We start from the raw sequence: 21,477 nt of genomic DNA, 5'->3' as shown, positions 1-21,477 counted from the left end.
ATGTCCTGAGGGCCAGCACACCATCAAACACAGTGAGACTAATTTTTTCCACTTAGTCCATTGCTTCTTAAATTCTGGGTAGTGGTCACACATACAAGAGAAAAAAATATATAAGTGTTTTGTAGTCAGTCATGCCATGGTCGAGTTGCACTGGTGAGTTACGTGGAAATGTAGGGTACAGAATTAGTCCTGATTTGGCCAAAAAAACATATTACATATTACACTTATTACATTATCTCTGAGGTTTTAACAACATTATGGTGTCCTGCATTGGATGGACATAATCTAATTTCCACCCAGCTCCAGAAAAAGATTTATTTTTGGTCAAGCTCATGTTTTCCCACTCATTTAAGTAATGTTTTTACCATTATTTAACAACTGGACACTGATCTGATAGAGCTGTGGTGTCACGATTCCTGATTTTAATGCCCATGTATGTTTACCAATATAAAATTCCGGTAAAATAATTTTTTGAAGTGTGATACGTCTCATTGTTTTTTCATTTTAATGAGATAATTAAAGTTTTGCTTTTTAAATCAGACACGGTGGAGGAATAATGACACAACAGGTGTAATAAAGGTCATCATTTAGGTTTCAGAGCACCTCATCTGACCAACAACACACCACATCATATGTTACATCAATACTTTCTACTGACTTCGTTCATTTCTTATCCGATGGTCTCCACTTTTACACAGAATACAGACCAAACCTGCCCCTGAAGCCCCGCCCCCCACCAATACCTGAAATATTTACACTGATATCTTACAGGGGATTCAAGCAGTTTGTGAGCTTTCAGATCTGTATTAGACACACAAACAGGCAATCATACAGCCCTGTGCACACACACACACACACACACACACACACACACACACACACACACACACAGCCTTAAAAGGATGATTAGAGGTTCAAACATGCAAAGGAAGAAAGGGTCCTGGTGGGTCTTTACATCCGCAGAACAGGAGGAAGTGGTGTTTTACAGAGTTTCTGAGGTTCATCAGGTCATTTAGTTTCCTGTCCTGAACATCACCTCCTCGTTTCTCTTTAATGTAGTCTGTCACCTGTCTGGATTTAGCACAGGTGGAGGTGTGTGTTTGTGTCCCAGCTGCGGAAGTCTTTCAGAGGATCACTGGCCAAAACGCGAAGAGAAAAAAAAACAAAGAGGAAGCAGAGGAATAAAATAAATAACAATTAAAAAACTCCTCTTGACTAAGCTTTACTGCGCCGTCATGGGTGTGGCAGTGTGACACGCTGCCAGGGAAACATTAGAAGAAGAGGAGGTGATGGATTTTGGGGTCTGGCACCTGCAGAAAAACAAACAAACACAAATAAGTAAACATTAAAATCAAAATATGGATAATGTATAATCTCTGTCTTTACATACAGTTTATACACAGGTTAATAAGATTATCCAGCAACACTGAGATTATAGGCTGCTGAGCAAATGACAGATAAACCATCAGATTAGGACCGCCTACAGAGGGTGTGTCTAATCCTGAATAATCTCATTTGAAGATACAGTGACACTAAACCATTTACACTAGTCAGATGCAGCCCAACAAAGCAGGTTTCTCACATACAAAATAAAGTGTAGTTTGTATCAATGGATGCTATAAATCATAATGGATGAGTTGGGAAAAACTGGCAAACACCAAAGACGGCTATATAAACACCTGCCAAAGTACTTAAAACTGCATCTGTAGCTCCTGCTAAAGTAGATGCCTCCAGGGACCACATTTTGCTATGATGACACACACACACTCACAGCCCAACTCAGCTGTCACCGCTGGTAAATATCAAGTATATATCTGGTTCAGGGGGGTTCAGACTCACCAGGATCGAGACTTGCGGACACTTCTGTCCTTGGTGGGCGAGTTGTCCACAGAGTGACTTTGGTTCGGCTCCGACTCCGCTGATCGATCCAGTGAGGCGGTGTTTGGAGGGGTCATGTCGAGCTCCAGGAACATGATGTTCTCAGCCTGCACACACATTAATATGAAAGATGTAACGTCACACCAATCGTAGCTGCAAAGCACACGCTGCAAATCTCTAATAATTAATTTTAAAGTACTATTATACTACACACAAGAATTTGCATGCTCTAGTATAGTAGGTAAGTGCACTTTTAAATCCGTCTTGTTCTAAAAGCCCTCTCTTTGTTGCCAGTATGGGTCCTTTAGGTGTACTGGCACCTTGGCTCCACTTAGAATCACCCCTGCTGACACCCCTGCTGCTGTTTGCAAATCTCATCTGAAATGTTGTACGATTCATTAGTGCTTTCTACCTCTTGTCGAGGTTTTACTGTTGCTCAAGTCCTCTCATTATCTGTGGAAATCACTTTGTGCCTCTTGCTAACGCAACGCTCTACAAATTCTTATTGTTAATATTATTATCATGATGAAATAAAACAAAGGTTTCATCCCCATTTCTAAAAGCGTAAAGTAGGGGTGTGCCATATCATCTTGTTCACGATTAATACCAGTCATTTTTAATATGAAAATTTATATTGTGATACTCACAATATTTCAACTTGTTGACATATTGACGTCATACTGTTACCCATGGCAACTATAAGAATGGCTGTAATCAAAATTTTTTACAGACAGGGTTCCAAAAAGTGGAGCAGCTTGAGTAGTGTGGAATAAACTGTGTCCTGAATGTTTTATGAACAGCCCTGGTCTTCTCAGACTCTTTTAGTGAGTTACCGCTCAGAGGGAACTCATTCAGCGGCTCTTCTGGCAGCAGCACAGCGTCTCTCTCTCTCCTCTCTCACTGTGCGCACATGGGAGTCGCTGTCATCAAGTGATTTTGTCATAAACCTTTGTTAATGTAAACCTACGTGATGCTCGTGGATCGACAAAAAAACTACATACACGTGGTTGTGTGATAGTTCTGGTATCATAACAGCCTGTCACAGGTTACAGTGTGATGATTAGAGGAGAAATGGCAGAGCATAAAGGTCCAGGTGGAAAAAAACAACTCAATCATTTAGGATTTTTCTGAAAGAAGGAAATCACCTATTGAATTATATATATATATATAGATCCCATGGGACATTTTTTGTATTTGAGAGCTGTTTAAATGTGTAATTAGTGATTTTATTTAGTTGAAGTACAAACTAAAGAAATGAGAGATCATTTTTGTTTAGTTTTTACTGAATATTTGAAGGCAATCTGTGCGGTTTTTAGATACACAAAAGCTAGATTTTTGGTGGAGTGTTCCTTTAATAATCTTCAGCATCAGCACATCTGCAGTGTTAGGTATTCCTTGACTGTATGCCCTGCGTATAACCACATCTGGCTAGTTTCACCACTCACACACATACACACACACACACACACCAACCCTGTATCTGGAGTGAGGTCCCATCGCTATGGCAACCCTGGCGTACTGGCTGATTGGTCGTTTGTATCCGACTGCAGATGCCGGCCTTTTCTTCATCTGTGAGGATTTACTGAATAGAGGAAGAGAGAGGAGGGCGATCACTGAGAGATCAAGGTCGATAAAGGCCAAAATACATCTTCATGAAGCTCTTGTACAAAAGAAGTAAAATCTGGTTTTCTCTCCAGCTGTGAACGACATCACATCAACACTGTAAAAGCCTGTTTCCGCTATAATAGTGGGGGAGGATTACCGCAAAGAAACAAGAAGAGAATAGCCAGTGACAACAGAGAGCAGGAAGGTCAAAAGGTTGTGAACCCGACTGCAATTAAACACATTTCTGAGTCCATTATTTATACCCGAAGGCCCCAAATGGGAATAACATCCCAATATCTTGAATCCACACTGACCTTTCAGCTGGAACAAGAGGCTGAAACTTCCACTGATCCTCCTCGGGGTCAAAGGTCAGTCTGTTCATGATCTTATTCTTCTCCTCTGGAGGGATGAAGTTCTCTATGATCAGATACCTACATGTGCAGAACACAACGGGTTTATGTTTATGTCTGTGGAGTTACATTGTGTCTGAGGTGTTTGCTAGTTTTCTTTTTTCTCACACTGTAGTCCCTTTTTTGTCTGTTTGGACATAAAATAAATTGATCCTCTTTTGCACCTTAAGAGCATTAACGACATACAAATGGGGAACAATCCAAGTTATGATAGATCTATTTGATATGTGAAATGTTGATATGGATTACTCTTTGAAATACACTATATGGCCAAAATTATGTAGACACTCATGACCAAAATGTGGAGTGGCACTAAACTTAAGCTAATACATAACATAAATCTGCATTACACTGCATTGAGTTCTGGACTGGAGCTTAATATTAACAGTGGAGCCCCCAGAATTTTTTCACCGGGGTGGCCACATGGGGCCACTGACAATCTTGGGGTGGCACCAAAACCAAAAGCTATAACTGAGTTTCAGGAATTTAATAATGCTGTTAAAGTATATCGACTAGTTGAAAACTATGTCAACATGGAGAGTTAAGGAATCGCATACTGACAGACTTTGGTTTCTTATTTTACAGTAATGTTACAAGTATCTGATGTGCACAAACCAATACTAGCTCCGCAAAAATACTGTTTTCATGTGTTTTGCATGTGTCTATACATGTGTTCAGTAATTCACTGTTTTTCAAATAGGCTGCTTACAAAGACAAATATACAGCTTTAACTTAAAGGAGCCTATTGACTGTAAGGAACAAAACATTTACTGGGAACAAGCCTTCTTAAGTTTAGCGGATACTCGTAGGTACCTATAGAACCCATTTTCATTCAGGTATCTTGAGTTCAAGAGACCACTTTGAAAATGGCCATGCCAGTTGTTCCCTCATCAAAATTTAGCCTAAAGTTGGAGTGTTATGTAGCCCCCTTCTCGACAAGCTATGCCAACATGGTTGGTCCCAATGGGTGCCTTAGGATGTCCAATTTCACAAGATACCACTACCTTCTAGCTTAAAAGTGAGCGTGCCACAGCGTATTACAGACAGTAATATCAGCCTCCAATTGTTTTCGCCAGGGGGGAAGCTATAGTATCAGAGGGGCCATGCCCCCAATCTTAAGTGCTATATTGTGGGCAACTGGACTTGCTTGAGTTTCTTGAAGACGTTTCGCTGTTTCGGAGTTTCAGTCTACTCTGAAACTCAGAGCTCACATGTGACAGGTTCACACCAAATGGAGTTCAAAGCCTGCCACTCTGCACCAGTCCGTTAGAGCTAGAGAAGCCTCTGGGATGTGAGGTGAAACGTCCTCAAGAAACTCAAAGTCCAGTTGCCTACGATATAGCACTTGAGATGAATGTTAATGGCTCCACCTGTGCTTTTTTGGCTATAAAAAGTCTTTGAACAGAAAATCCTGCACACTGCTCTTGCTCAGCTTCACAATTTATTAGTTACACTAACATTTCGGTCCTACTGGACCTTCTTCAAGAGTGTCAAGAGTGTGTTTGTTGAACACTCTTGAAGAAGGTCCAGTAGGACCGAAATGTAAGAGCAAGATAAGTGTGTGGGATTTTCTGTTCGAGGACTCAAGTGATATTTTCCAAAGCACCTGCATCTGAGACAGTAGGTTTTGCAAATATAACTCTTCATACAAAGTGCTATAACAAGTCAAAATGTCTGCTGAGAAACATGGAACAGTGAAAATACAAAAGTGCTTTGTTGCCAGTAAACTGTCAACATTACAGTTAGCAAGATTTTTTTAAGAGATAAAGATAAAACAGTTGCTGTGTTGGTGTCTGATGAGTGTCAGACCACTGGATCTATTACTCAAACTTTCTTTTTCATTGTCACAATGGTACCTGAAGCAACATGCTGCCACCATAACAGCCCCATAACAGGTGATGCTCAGTGATCAAACAAGTCAGTCAATGTCAAAATATGAAGAAGCTTATCTTCCCTTCCTTTCAGGTTTACTTGTGTCTTTTTGCCAGAGAATTAGCTCTGGGGAAAGTTTACTGAAACATTTCACAAGAGAACCTAATGACAAACAAGTGAAAACAAACATGCAGTTCAAGTTTTTCTGGTTGTTCCATTTTGGTACAAATTTACCCTGCTGCTTGTGTGTACGCAAATGATGTCATGTTAGCAAAAGTGCTAATAAATGAGGCATTGTCGAGTTGTTTTATGACACTGATTTAACAGTGTATAACATCTCTCAGCATCTCTCTGTGTTTCCAGTAATGTCATCTCTATGCAGCGTGCATGTATCTGATGTGTTTGCTGAACCATGCAGATATATTTGCTGATACTGCCGCCTCTTCTGCATGTTTGTGCGACTCACTTGAACTTGAGCTCTCTGGTGAGCTCGTTCTGAGTTTGTTCCAGCTCCTGTCGGCTCCTCACGTGCTCGTCGTTCACGTCCTGGATCTCCGCTTTGATGCACTGAAGCTTGGCATACAGCTACGAGGAGAGAGACACACACAAACAGAGAGGGTGAAGAGGAGAGATGTCACCCAGTGCAGTGTAGTCGCTGATGAACTGTAGCTTGGTTGCCCATAGCAACAGCACTGGAGGCACTGGTGTCAGGAGAAACGGGCAGCCAATCGGAGCACGGCAACGCGGCAGCCCTCTCCCTCTCTCCGGCTCTTTTCCTCCTCTTTCCTCCTGCGCTCCTGAGCTTTCACACTGTTCATGCTTTGACTGTGCCAGCTTTAAACAAGTAGGCTAATCCTGACTTTAGCCCTGGTGTAGTTAGCCTGAGAGATGACACTGCATGTTGAAGTTCATTCACTCGCAGTTTGAGTCTTAACTTCTTTTGAAGGATACAAAAAGTACTCAAAATAATACAAACGTGGCCTATGCAATAAAAACAGTACACTAGGGCTACAATATTCATGGGTATTTCTCTGATGTCTTGGTTTACTCTTTCCTTGAGTTCAGACTGTGAGCAACGTTTCTCCTTTATTCAGTTTACTATCAACTGAAAACATGAGTGCAACTGTCCTCCAAGTGTTGCCTGTGAGAAAATGATTCTTGTCTTTCAAATAAAACTTTTAATTGATAGTTTAGTGACAGATGTATTGTACATGATTGGGCTGTATTGTAATTTAAAGGGATACTTTGCCAATTTTTAACCAGCTTTGTATCACAACAATGTGGGTCGTATGTGTAAATGAACTGTGGTAAACTTCCCTCCATCTTACCAGGACCCAGATCTCCTTGCTTAAATTTTAGCTGGCTCTAGGGCTGTTGATCAAACTACAGATTGTACTTCCGGGTTTATGTATCTCCACCACCACAGAGACAAAGGCTAAAGAAACAGATCAAGAGAAAGACCTGGCCCTCTGTCTCTTTCAAACTCAAATTAAACTCTAAAAGTATACAGCACTGATCAAATATAAACCGAGATTCTGTCACTGTATTGTCTATTTCTTGCCTAACACGTCTTAAGAAACATATTTTAGTGCACTGTTTGGCTGTAATACGAGAAATTGTGACCAGGAAGTGGACTGCACACTGTTTTCTACACCAGTGGTTCCCAACTGGTCCAGTCATGGGGTCCAGACTAATTAATTCGAGGTCCACACAGTTTTAATAAGTAGCTTTCTGTTAGTCACTCACTCTACAGCAGGAAATGGCACTTCAAAATAAGAGCTCTGTGCTGGAATTTACAGTACTTACACTTACAGTACCACAATCCACTTTTGGACCACGACCCACCAGTTGGGAACCACTATCCTAAATTGTTAAAACAGAGGCCGAAAAAAATGTGCTCAAACTGTTAAACTAGGCAGTGCTGATCAAATATAAACCAAGATTATGTCACTGTGTCGCCTATTTCTTGCCTAAAATGTTCTCAGAAACATATTTCAGTGCACTGTTTACATGTAATAAAAGATCATTTGTTACCACCTGGCTGCCATATTGTTTCCTGTGTCCAAACAGCCAAGCTTGAATGACATCACCCACCAACTAGCAAGAGCGTTTACTGGTCTGCGGCGCAGTGCATTCTGGTAGTTGTAGGTTTTCTACCTCTTGAGCAAAAGTGGATCCCACAGCCCCTTTCCTCTGTTTTTTCTGGTCATGTAGCTCCAATTTCAAATGTATTTGCCTCTGCATAGACAGCTCCATTTTATGAAAATATCATCTTTCCGGCAGTGAAATATTTCTTTAATTTTATTCCTTAAAGTAAGTCTGTTTCATGTTTTCATTCACTTTGTAAAATTGAGCACTGACGGGATAAGTTCACCTTGTTGCATGATGAAATAGGAGACTGCTTTTGTGCAACTGCAGAGATTGTGCCGAGCAGCAGGTTTGCTCAGTGTTATTGTCTGTTACTGAAAAGGAAAATATCACTGAGCCTTTCCTTCAAACATTTAAAGTGCCAAGCTGTCTTGTAAACAGACAAATAATTGTTTGCTTTGTGTGTATCCTCGAGTTGTAGACAATATGTTGAATGTATTTCCTCCCTCATAAAACATTTGCAAAGCGGGTTTATGTTTGCATCCATGTGCACTAGCTAAAACTCCTCTTACTAATTGTCCTTACTGGTGCATTACCACCACATGGGTGTCTTTAATTTTGTTTTCACCATCCACAATATCCTTCAATGACTGAAACTTGTAAGAGAAAACACAATCAGTCTGACCTCTGGTTTAAGAAGTGGTATCTTACTACTATCAACCACTCTTTTCAGCAGTAACAGGAGCCCTGTGAGCTCTGAAATAACAGTGTGAACACTTCTAATATTTATTGTCCTCCTGATCCCCACAGAGACGGCACCATGGAGCGAGAGAAGGGTACATGACACATGTCAGGGCATCAGGAGAGCAAAGATCAACACAGGCTGATTAATCACATTGTCACCAACCACACGCACACTTGGGGTTAGTCCTGCTGGCCGTGCAACAGGTTGGGAGACGAGTAGAGCGGGGGAGGGGAGGATTCACAAGGTCCACAGTGTTGTTTTAGGGTTTGCACTGAGGGATTTAGGCGTGAGTTACTGCTGGGAGATCCTGAGCCATGTGACAAGGAGGGGGAAACAGGTTGAGAAGGTTAGCACGGAAACGTGAAGAGGCCCAAGACAGAAAGTGACGATAGGGATTGACGGAGGGAGGGGAAAGGTCCGGGACGGCAGGACAAACCTTGAGGTACTGAGATTTAAGTGTGTGTCCGGAGGGAGCAAGTGTCCGAAGCAGGGGGTCATTGGGATCCAGGTCAGGGGTCAGGGGTCAAAGAGAGGTAAAGAGGGATATACTGACATTAGGAACAAAAAGAAAGGTGTGTGTGCACGTAAATATAAATCTATATGTCTGAGCATGTTTGTGGGTTTATGTAAACGTGATTCTTATTTGAATTTTACATGTAGTTGCATGTGCAGTGTCTGTGTACCTTTTTGAGCTTCTTGGTCTTGGCCTCCACCTCCTGCTGCAGAGAACTGAATGTCTCTCTCAGCTCCACGGTCTCTTCGTCTCGGACCAACATCTGCTGCTGTATCTCCCTCTCCCTGCGCGTCTGAAAGCATTACCTAAAATGTCAACTTTCTGTCTTTCTATCGGCATATATTCTGATATCATTTAATATTTAAGGATCAGGTCAGAAAACAAAACATCCATATCCATTTAGAGCTCAACTAACCGTTATTTTTCAGGAGAACACACAGGTTTACCTGCTCAGCGATCTCTTGCCTCTTCATCTCCAGCATCTTCTGCTGCTCGTTGGTGTGATCGATGATGTTCTTTCCACCAACCAGAAGCTTGCTCTCCATCGCCTGAGGGAAAAAACAGAACATGTGGGGTCATATTTATGATGAAGAAGCTGTATTGTGTCCCTATAGCAGCTGCAGTGCTTGTAAATAAGCGATGCGTCCAGACTTTGACAAATTTGTTACTATACATCAAAAAAATTATTTTTCAGTTCGTTTTTTTATACTTCATACTTCATAAGGTCGGCTATAGATGCTATAAAATGAAACCTGAGTAAGTAGGTAGTAACATTTTATAAAACAATAACTGCTGAATTTATCTGGAGATTTTAAATGTATTAAAGTAAAACTGTCAATTGTAAATGCAGTTTCTGTATTTTGGTGACTACTCTGAGCATCACTGTTTGGTTATTGCAGGATATAGAGGTCAAACACATAGTTTTGAGGACACCATGGCAGAGTGGGAATCTGTTAGTGAAAAAATCAGAGATTCTGAGAATTATTTTTAAATATTATTTTAAAAAAAGTCCTAATATTACAAAAAAAGTCATCAATTTCTCAGAAAACAGTCATTATGTTACAAGATAAATTTGTAATATTTTAGTATAGTTTTAATTTGACAAGGAAAAAGTCATAATATTTGTGAGACTGAGTTTCTATCATTCTATTCTACTGACATCATGATCAAGGAACAGAAATGTGCTGTAGCTGGCATTAATAACTGATAGAAACAAAACTAGAAAATGTGTCTATAAATATACTTCAAGGACAAGCAGTGAGTGTCTTTTTTTGAGGTCAAACTAAGTTCATTTGGATAGCCTACAGTCAAGTGTGTGTGTGTGTGTGTGTGTGTGTGTGTGTGTGTGTGTGTGTGTGTTGGAGCTGCAGTCAGTGCAGACATTGTGCTGATGAGGCAGACGGAGCTGGAAGTGGGCAGATTAACATCCATGATGACACCATCCGACAACAAGCTGAGCTCGGCTAAAGCATTGCAGACATGAATCACTTTTAAAAGTGTCTGATAATCACTTTGGTCCAGACTGAGATATCTCAACAACTATTAGATGGATTGCTATGAAATTGTATACAGACATTTATGGCTCCCAGAGGATGGATCTGACTTTGATGACCTCCTGACTTTCTATCTAGTGCCACCAGAGTGTCAAACTTTTCCAAACCAGTGTTTTTTGACTAGAAATTTAACCACACATTATCCAAATCATTGTTCAAGTGTAAAGAATCTGATAAATAACATGGAAATGTAATGTATCAATGGTTTGCATAAAATTTTTTTCTGGCAACTGGCTTGACTAAGATGGTTACCATGGTAAACACTGCACCTGCCTTTCTCCAGTATGTTGGCATTGTTAATGTGAACATGTTAGCACGCCCACGCTGAACACTTTCTGTGACTTCTCAATGACTAGAGCACTTAGCAAATTAAAAAAGTATTTGACACATGAATAAGTATGAAGCATTGCTCTCTCTGAGTGCTTTCTAGTCATCACTTCTACCTTTTAAAAGGAAAATCTGTGCTGCATATTTGTGTCATAACTCCGACGAAGAATCATTATCATTTCATGCCTCTGGTTACGGCGCCTTTGGTTACCGTGGAGATTAAAGGCCTGAGGTCCCAGTGATGCAATCTGTCTTGAAGGTGAATTACACAAAAACACACACATATGATCGCACACATGATATATGTCCCGCGGGCAGAAATCTAAAATGAACACGGAGAAGAAGAGAGACGAGAAACAGGAGAGGGAGAGAAGAGAGGAAAAAGGAAAAGAGGAGGGGATACAGAGAAATAAAGGGGGCCCAAAAAGGGCAAACAGGGGCCACGGCCATTTTGTATTGGCCACATTCCAGCCCCAGGACTTTATACAAAAAGACAGTGTGTGTGTCAACAGTGTGCAGCCTATACATTCTCTATTACTAGTGCATACACACACACAGAAACACACACACACTCAGACTCATGCAGAGAGTACAGTGGAGTCCTTCAGAGATGATGCGTCTGCAGCAGGTCTTTACAGAAAGACTCTTTGTTTGGAGCTGTCTTTGTGTCCTACATGTATGTGTGTGTGTGTGTGTGTGTGTGTGTGTGTGTGTGTGTGTGCCTGGTTTGCTACTCTTTGTGTTTTGTCATATTCTTTCAGCTTCATTAAAGGGCTTATTCATGTAAAAGGTTTTGTCTCTCATGCATCCCATGTCTCTCCCCCTCTGACAGGCTGGCTGGAGGGATGCAAATCCTTTACGTACAGGCTTTTGTGACTTAAATGGACATCTTGACACTTTACATTCAGCCAGGCACACATACTGTGCTGCTATCTGGCACAGAAAATGCATATTCATGTTTTAACTGTAGTAAAATATAACAAGATCCACTGTGAGTCTCACTGGGTTCATGAAGCTGTCTCAAAACACCACTTTTAATTCACAGAAGCAGCAACATCCAATTAAAATCTAATAGTGTTTTGGTTCACTGTACACGTCTCGCAGTTATCCAAAAACAGCTTGCTAGAATTTAGTTCATATAAGAAAACAAGTGCACTTTGCTCTTTTACTGCACTAAATTAAGTGTTAAAGAACTGCAATTTTTTGAGGGAAAGTTGAGCATCATGCTCTGATGGAGCTTCACGTCAACAGTTTTGTGAATAAAATTCATAAAAAATAAAGACATGAGCTGTTTCTTTTGCTTTTTAACCACGGGAGTGTTCTCTGTTTGGGGAAACAAACACTTAACCAGTGTTTTTGGTTGAAATCATGTGGTGCTCTCAGCTGCAGGAGAATGCCCCATTGCCAAAAAGAATCTTTGTCCCCATCTGAAAAACATGTGCCATTGAAATTAAGTTAATAAAGCTAGTTTAACTGTCGTCAACATTAAAAAAGCACTAGTCACTACACTCACACAAAACGACAGCTTGAGTTGTCTCAATGCATTTCTACTGGAACATGTTTACATGCTTTATTGTTAAAAAATACTTTGATTTCCTTGTACTGTCTGTGCTGGAACATCTGTATTCACCCTCTGTCTGAGATGCTCCATTTTATTACCCTTCTCATTAAGCCCCCCTCCCAAAAAAGCCCAATTTGCTTTGATTGGTCAGCATTTCCCAGTCTTCCACATCTCCGTGTCTCTGCATTGCAGCTGGGAATGACTGTAACAGTTTGTGACGGCACTTTCTACTGTGAAAAATGACCAATAAAAGCTTGTTCCAGCAGGAATATAAGATGAAATCAGGAAGAAACTAACTACATCTACAACCATGATTACATGTTTCCCTGATGTTAGCATGTAGCTACATGTAGCAGTGTATGTAATGTAAATACTTGCAGCAGCGTGCCTGAAGCAGATGACCATATAAAGAAATCAGTCGTGATCTGAAGTCAGCTTGTAGACAAAGTAGAAAAAAATGCTGGAAACAGAGTATTCAAGAATGGTCTGAGGGCTTTTACACATGTTATCTTGTTGTTTGACACTGTAACACTTTATATATATGACAGAAAATAAGGAAAAGCAGAATGGGACCCCTTTAATTTAAGTCTGTGCAACACATTTTCAAATTCACATTTCAAAGTCAGGGGATAGTCCACAGAACAACAATAAAAAAGGTTTTAAGCTAACATGGAGAAGTCTTTTAAGTGCTTAGAGAAGTGTAAATTCTAACATTTATATTTCTATAACAACTCCCTCTGCTGATGAAGATAATGTACTATGATGTAAAGCTGATCTAATGGCTACTAAATGTACCATGTGGCTCAATTTCAAACCATCAACCTCAAAAGAAATCCTGCTTCGACGTCATTACCAATTTGATTCCACCGTCTAGAAGGAAATGAACTTGTCTTGAAATTTACCACAGTCACGGTATACTATGACAAGAACATCAGGTTTTCAATGTTCAGGTCAAGCAGCTATTTCACATCTGAACTGATGTCACAAGTGACAATGAAAGGAGGCATAAGAGGAGGAGGAGGAGGAGGAGGAGGAGAGATGACTCAGTGAAGAGTCCAAATGACCTTCAATCACATGAGAGACGAGCCACTTGTCATTTGAGTCATTATTCTGTTTCCAGGCCTCCGAGCAGATTGATGTTTCAGTCTCTCTCTCACACACACACACATGCACCCGCACCCGCACGCACGCGCGCGTGCACACACACACACACACACACACACACACACACACACGCACACACACACACACACACACACACACACACACACCCATGCACACAGATGCAGTCAGGATGTCTGATGTTCTCTAAAAACCTTCCTCCATCTACCTCACAGTCCTCAGCAGGCTCAGATTTTGTCCTCTCTGTTTCTCAAATGCTCAATCAATAAAGCAGATTTAATATCTTACAATGTGTGTGTGTGTGTGTGTGTGTGTGTGTGAGTGTGCTTTAGATAGATTTAAACTCTCAGCAAGGTCCATGCAGCGACATATTTATCTCCTTGTCTGTGCAGGTGTTGCCATTGCTCTCCAACACTGTAGTAAATGCTGCTGTGGATTAATCTAGATGAGATACTTCTACGTGTGACGTTCCTTGTTAAAACTTTTAAGAAGAAGCCAGATTTATACCCCAAACTGAATCACCACCGACACATTTTAGAATCAGGCTGAGTTTCAGCCTGATAGCTTGTATGCTCACAACACCTGATTAGGTCTCATGAACAACCAATAATCTGGCTGTTGGGTGGTTGGTTGTATTTGGGGCACGTGTAAAATTTTGGTTGACTGTCTTGCAGCTCTTCTGAAGTTGTTTGCTTGTTTTAATATAACTGGTGTAGTATTTTACACTAAAAAACTGTAGTCTTGTCTGAGACTGTGGTGATATAGACCTGCACTTACAGCAGACCAGACTGCATCTCAACTGACCTCAGTGTTTGGGATAAACTAGTTACGCATAACATAGTTATATATTTAAATTACAATAATAAATGTACTTGTAATCAGCTACAGTTAATGATAAAAAATGTAATTAAATTACATAAATTACTAATCAAAATGTTGCTGATGACAAATGGGGTTACTGAATCGATTCTCCTCAGCAAAAAGCTTAAATGTAAAATCTAACAATTATCTTGCTGCTCTGCATCTTTACCGCAACAGGAATGCCTTCTTCTGGCATATTTCCCTCCACATGGGTCAGCAAAGCTGTTTGGACATATGTGAGCATCATCAAGGAAAAAATGGCTTACAAGGAGCTCTCTCTACATCCAGAAAGGTTCTATTCATTTGGCAGTAAAGTTGTACTACCTCTCCTCTGCCAATCAAATGAATGCACATTGCTCTGAACCAGTGGTTCTCAACTGGTTCAGCCACAGGGTCCAGTTTTCTCCTTAGTCATTAGTTCAAGGTCCACGCAGTTTAATATATTGAGCATCATACTTGTGTTTGGCCATGTCGTCCAGCTAGTTTGCTGTCTCTGTCAAGCAGCTATCTGTTAGTCACTCACTCTACAGCAGGAAACAGCACTTCAAAATAAAAATTCTGTGTCAGAAATTCACTCTACTTCAAAATAAAGTGTGTTTTTTACAAACTTGACACATTTGTGGGTTACTTGTGGTCCATTCAGAATGGACCCACTTTTGGACCACATCCTACCAGTTGGGATCCACTGCTCTAAACAACAGCTGACCATGCCAAGGCTGGTGGCCATTTCGTCGAACAAGAACACCTTTAGTACTGCAAAGTTAGGTTTGTTTACCAGTATAGAAAATGCTTTCATCATTGAGATGCTCAATGCCAAACCCAAGGATAGCATGGAAACCAGGAAACAACCCCACCATCTTTAAGTGTGTTCAAGATGTAATTTAGCTCTATATTTTGCTTGGTGCCAATCCAGTAAACTCTATATTTATGTTTAATCTCCATTCATGTAAAAGTAATTAAAAGGTAATTTTTATTACAGGGTAACTTTTAATCTTTACCTTTCATGTTTCAAAAGTAACCTTCCAAACACTGATTGATCCGCACAGTGTGAGCGTAAAAGTCGCAGGTTCTGGCCGTGCAGAAAGGCAGATTAAAACATGTATCAGGGGTCATCACAATGTACAACATTAATATAAACGCACTGTGTCTGCCTAGTTTAACAGAGACTGGACTGTATGTTGCTACTGTGCAGCACATTGTGTTGTTCTGTACTTGCTTCTTTGGTTCCCTTCTTTAAAGAAACATTGGTTATCTGAAGTTATTGGAACCATACATCAGTGAGCCAATTTTCCACAAGGAGCAGCTGCTGGCTGCTGCAGATTGAAGCTTTAAATTTTGAGAGGAACACGCCAGGTCCAAGAGGCGAGAAGCATGCAACTGGCCTTATTTCTCATCTGTCATTGATTTTTTCAATGTAATTTGGGTTCTGAACTGCTTTTGACTGATTAAAAACAGTCCGATAATCCACCAAAGTAGTGCAAAAAATCTTGTACTCTGTTTTAAAGGCTTGATGGATAAAACTGCATTACTTTATTCTAAAATAATCACTGATCACATCAAACCGCATCATCAAAGTAGCATTGAAAGGTTGGTTTCTCAGAAATCCAAAGATTTTTGTTTATCATTATATAGAAAGCCTGGAACATGCACGCCATTATTGCATGTACAGTATGTTTGACTGAGGTTATGGATTGTGGTGTGCTGTATGGTGGAGGACCACAACAGAAAGCAGCAATTAAGGCTAATCGTTTCTTGTATCCTCCATGATGGTTGAAGGAACCTCTGAAGGTCTGAGCTGCAGACTCTGCAGACTGAAGCATTTATAAATGCATCACATTTTTCCTGGAGCTTGCGAGTACATGTGTGTGCCAGCCTGCATATTTGTGAGCGTATGTATAATCTGCCCATAAGTGCGTGCTCAAATTCTTTTGGCTGTGACTGATCCATTTCCTGATGGGAAAAGTGAAGAGTATGGGAAGTGTTGCATATTGAGCTGGCTCATCTGCATCAGCCAGCCAATCGCAGCGAGGCCAGGCCTGCTGGGAGCGAGCGGGTTATAAATACAATGTGACGACAACGGCTCTCGTGTGTGCAGCGGAGAGACAGGAAGCTTGCTGGGAAGAGACAGAGAGACAGAAGAAGAGGAGGAGAGGGGAAGGTAGAAAGACGCTGAGCATGACAGACAGACAGACAAAGGGGAAAAAGAGAAGAAAGGTCAGCTTGTCCCTGAGAATCTGTTTCGCATCAGTCCTGGTCGATGCAAAAACCACTTAAGGAGCCACGACTTAAAGCCTGAAATCTGGTTAACTTTCACTCACTGTCAGTCATCTCCTGCATCCAACAAACATGAGGAGATCCAGTAAGAGACATGCAATCAGCAGACCACAATGTAAGACCAGAAGTAACCCAGAATAATCCAGAAAGAAGACTTTCTGAAGAACACTTGCACCAATTGCAAGCTCTCAGTCCCATACAGTGGAGTTGACATTTGCATTATGCCTCCTATGGTTTATATTTTGGAAACGATGTTGAGAACGACCCTCTTGCCTGTCTTCTTTATTTGTTTCCTTATAGTCATACAGTTCAGAGGATGAGAAATGCCTTCGAAACTCTCCTCATCAACTCCTAATCGTGTTAAATAGTAGTCCACTTCCTTGTCTTCATACAGCAGGTTTTCACACCTGATGCAAACTGTACTCGTGACCACCTTTTCAAGTGGACATGGAACAAGAAACTGCACCTGGGTATAATAGTTTTCACACTAATGAAGCTCTAGTGAAAGTTCACTCAGGAAGACTATACTGTCATTTTCCATGCCTATGCCTGTAATTTATCCCTCATACTTTCTGCCATTCGCTCCTTGCGTGCATGCTCGCTTACTATTTCCAGCTGCCATTGTGAAGGGCTGTCAGTTGAGTCATCAGCTGTCTGACAGCTGATTCACAGTTAACCAACAGCACAGGGACACACTGTTAGCCTCATCTTACTGCCTCTCATTTTAAATAGGGGTCTTTTTCTGCTGTTGTATGTGCCCTCCACCTCCCTATCACCAGCTAATCTTCATGGATTCTTCAGCCTCATGTGCCCAGCAGTCATCATCCTCCAGATACTCCAGCTTCCTCCCACAGTCCAAAAACATGCAGGTTAACTGGTGGCTCTAAATTGGCCGTAGGTGTGAATGTGAGTGTGAATGGCTGTCTCTATGTGTCAGCCCTGTGATAGTCTGGCGACCTGTCCAGGGTGTACCCCATCTCTTACCCAATGTCAGCTGGGATAGGCTCCAGCCTAACAGGATAAGCGGTTACAGAAATTGGATGAATGTTATTGTTTTATCCATGTTGACAATAGTTCCCTAACTTAAACAAAGTACTTAGGCCCAATCCCATTTCTACCCCTTAAATCTTCCATTTGGTATTGAGTGCCCTCGTTTGCGAGATAACCCTTGATGAGGGAAGTGGGAAATAAATATAGGGTAGAGATCTTGCCCTAAGAAATGAGACACCACTTCATGCACATCGGTGTGGCCGACGTGCAGGCATACGTCATGCGTAGCAGCGACACAAGATACCGGTAATCATTCAGGTTTGAAAATGTGGCTTGTGTTGTGGCGTGTGCTATGTTTATTCTTCTCCGTCTGATGTATCAACGGGGTAGAAACGCTGACAACAGGAGGCGCCTACGATGTCTTCTAGTTCTGATCGATTTTGTTCGGTTTGTTTAAATATTTTGACGCTGTGTTCAACCGAGTTGCTGATGAGTTTACGCTAATCCAACCATCTGTTGTTTGTATAGCCTACATTCCGATCGTACAGTAACAAATCGTTTTCCAAAACTTGCCGACGTTGCTGACTTCGCGAGGTGTTTCATCTTCCACTTCATTGTAAGTGTGGGTCGGGGCTCCCTTGGAATCTAGGGCGGGTTTTAAGTGTTGGAAACCACTTCCACTACCTCAGTTCTCTTTTGGGACACCACTAGCGTAAACGTGAACGCGCATAACCAAGTGCAAGTGGGCATTTCTAGGGGAAGTGTGGGTATTGGGACAGGCCCTTATTTTAACCCAAACCAGGATCTCTAGATGTTTGATGTAGGCATCAGGTTATAACAAGGAAGAGGTTTTTTGGAATAAAAAAGACAATATCTCTCATTCTGCTGCATCGATTTTTGTCTCTTCTTTTCAAACGCAAGGTTTGTTTTTAACTAATTTTGTACTCAGAAGTCTTTATACAGTTGGAAAAAAATGGATACATCTATTATTTAAAGGTTGTGATAATTGTTTTGTATATTTCATGAGGCTACAGTGGTTACGTAAACAAAATGTTACATCTCTCATCCATCATTTCCTTTCTTTATAAGATAAACACATTTAATATTCAATTCAAGTGCATACATTTCTCTGTCTGTGTGTGCTTGTCTGCTTGTGTGAGAGACAGGGGAGTATGGATTGTTTAAGAAATGGCTTTGCTGTCTCCACTGATCACATGACTGGATTCTGCATCAGCTCATGAACACACACACACACACACACACACACTCACACACACACAAGCTACATACAAGCACACATGGACACACACAGAGTTGATGCATCAATATTTCAGGGATGCAGCCCTCCATGCTGAAAGATGGTGAGCAGCTAGGAGCTCTTTCTGTTCATTAGCCAACACATGCGCATGCGCGCGCGCACACACACACACACACACACACACACACACACACACACACACACAGGCCACCTCTCTCTGTCCAGACGTTTTCCACCTCTAATTAGGCAGGAAGTCAGCTACATAAACAGGAAACAGTCATTCTATCCATGATGCAAAGCCCATATGTGTGTGTGTGTCTGTTTGTGTCCATTATTGTATATTATGAAAAGCTGACATGTACTTACACTGGTCCTCATGCCTTCTTAGTGACATATGAATGAAATGTCTCTTGTTTTTGAACATATCTAGTGTTTGTTCTTTTTTTGTTAGTACCCATTGATTTCTGGGATTCTCTTCTTTTTGGTAAGAGAACATTTTACAAGTGGTCGAGAGCACTCTTACCAGGAGTAACACATCTCCACAAATTGTTTGTCCAACATAAGGACACACAAGTTTTAAACTTGAGGAACATAAAAAAATCCATGAATATAATCAAATTTAGATTATGTTATTTTTACAGTAATTATAATGACTGGATTATTACATTTGTGGACTAATGAAATACTATTGGTCCATTCATCCCAGTTAAAACTATAAAAACCCTTTGATGATATTACGTGTGTTCAGCTTCTGAATGACTTACATGCTTTGATCATCCAGGTCTTACAGAGGGAACACATTTCTAGAGACCTCACAGATCCACTTCATGTGACAAATGAATGGCTGCTATTCTGTTTCACATTGCCGAGAGCGCTGCTTTTAAAACCATTTTGTTTTTATTTTAGTCACTGTGCATCCCTCGACTGACCCACGGAGAATGTAACTAAGTACATTTAGTTAAGTTCTGTACTAAAAGGGAAATTTCGGTTTATTTCAACCTGTCTCCTATCGTCCTAAATTTGTTTCAAGTGACTAGTGACATAAAAATAATAGTTAGCATGTTAGCCGTTAGCCTAGATACAGCCGGGGTGCATAGTAGCGTCAGATCTGTTAAAAAGTAAGAGAACGGGCATCCCTTCAAGTGCAAAGTTAGTCCACTAAACAAGCTTTTTTTACCACAAAGACCGCCTCATATCGTTAGGATAAATGTCAGAGAACATATAGAACATATAGAGAACATATAGATATATAACGACATGTAAACATTACCGGTGTGGTGCCATGTTTGTTTACCATTTAGCTCTGCTTTCCAAAGCGCGGCCGAAATATCGCGAGAACAAGCAGCGACCCCTAACCCCCCTAACCCTAACCCCTAACCCTAACGTTTACTTTGTTTAATTGTATTTAACAGTATGTCAATTTCACTGCACTACTACACCTGGAGTTCTTTTTCTTACAGCCTTTGTTTATGGCATCTCTCCAGTTCTCGGGCATGTGCCAGAGTATTGGCACACAGCACATCACCTGCCTGTGTATAGCGTTTAGAGGCTGTTACCTATGCTCATAGGTTACTAATGATCATTCAGCACACCTTAATGACAGCAGATTTGGATGGTTAGGAACGTTTGGTGCATCTGACGTTGACTTCTATTTTTTTCTTTCTCTTAACAGACAATTAAGATAAACTATAAGAGGAATGTTAAAGAATGTTGCTGCATGAGGCCCAATGTGTGTGTATGTGCATGTATGTTTGTGTGTTTTGCTGACGGTAGTTCCCATGAGGCAGTGGGCATTGTTGTTGACCATACATTCTGACTGGCTGAACTTCAGCTGGCAGGATACAGGAAAGACCTTAATGCAATTTCCTCCACTAACAAAAGGCAGCAAAGAGTGAAAGATGCATTCATTGTATAAAATAATAATGTATTTGTTTTTCATTCAATTATCCTCCTGCTCCAGGGCCAAGTTCCCCTCCTCTATTTGCTGTAAAGCCTGACGATGCAACATCTATGTTTGGCTTCTTACAAAAGAAATGAAAAGATCAAAAGAAATCGGAGAGAAACAGCCGAGTGTTTCCCACACAGACTTTATCTGGGCAGCTTGCCATGGAGGCATTTTATTTTCAGCCTCAGTTTATTAGATTTACACTCCTGAGAGCTGCTAATATGATTTTCCTGTTACCATAAATTAGACTTCAAATTCTGTATTTTGATCCAAATTTGTAGTGATATTTTTAAGGCAGTAAACTTCAGACTTTTAATTTAAGATGCATGAAATTGACCTATTTTTACTGTGCTGCTTCTCTGGGAAAAAGGCATTCTTGAAAATGCAGAAAATTATTAAACAAAGTGGTAGATAGGGCAGGTTGAGGGAAAGTAGGCTGTCAGAGAAACTTCTTCATTAAATAATCCCAGTGAT

General features: G+C 40.8%; 1 protein-coding gene across 1 annotated transcript in view; it reads right to left on the bottom strand.

Moving 5' to 3' along the window:
* Positions 1-522: 522 nt before the first annotated feature.
* kif3ca (kinesin family member 3Ca) overlaps positions 523-21,477 on the bottom strand; it is a 32,099-nt gene continuing 11,144 nt past the window's right edge. Inside the window, exons 2-8 of the mRNA XM_033649335.2 lie at positions 9,559-9,660; positions 9,282-9,404; positions 6,232-6,350; positions 3,798-3,914; positions 3,352-3,460; positions 1,840-1,985; positions 523-1,310 (exon numbers count right to left, since the gene is read on the bottom strand). Coding sequence (XP_033505226.1) covers positions 1,223-1,310; positions 1,840-1,985; positions 3,352-3,460; positions 3,798-3,914; positions 6,232-6,350; positions 9,282-9,404; positions 9,559-9,660 — 804 coding nt within the window. The 3' untranslated portion in view covers positions 523-1,222. The remainder of the gene's footprint in view (positions 1,311-1,839; positions 1,986-3,351; positions 3,461-3,797; positions 3,915-6,231; positions 6,351-9,281; positions 9,405-9,558; positions 9,661-21,477) is intronic.

The sequence above is a fragment of the Epinephelus lanceolatus genome, chromosome 13 (genome assembly GCF_041903045.1).
Source record: "Epinephelus lanceolatus isolate andai-2023 chromosome 13, ASM4190304v1, whole genome shotgun sequence".
In the NCBI taxonomy this organism is placed as follows: Eukaryota; Metazoa; Chordata; class Actinopteri; order Perciformes; family Serranidae; genus Epinephelus; species Epinephelus lanceolatus.
Note: the sequence above shows the minus strand (reverse complement) of the source record. Positions and strands in the feature narration are given on the sequence as shown.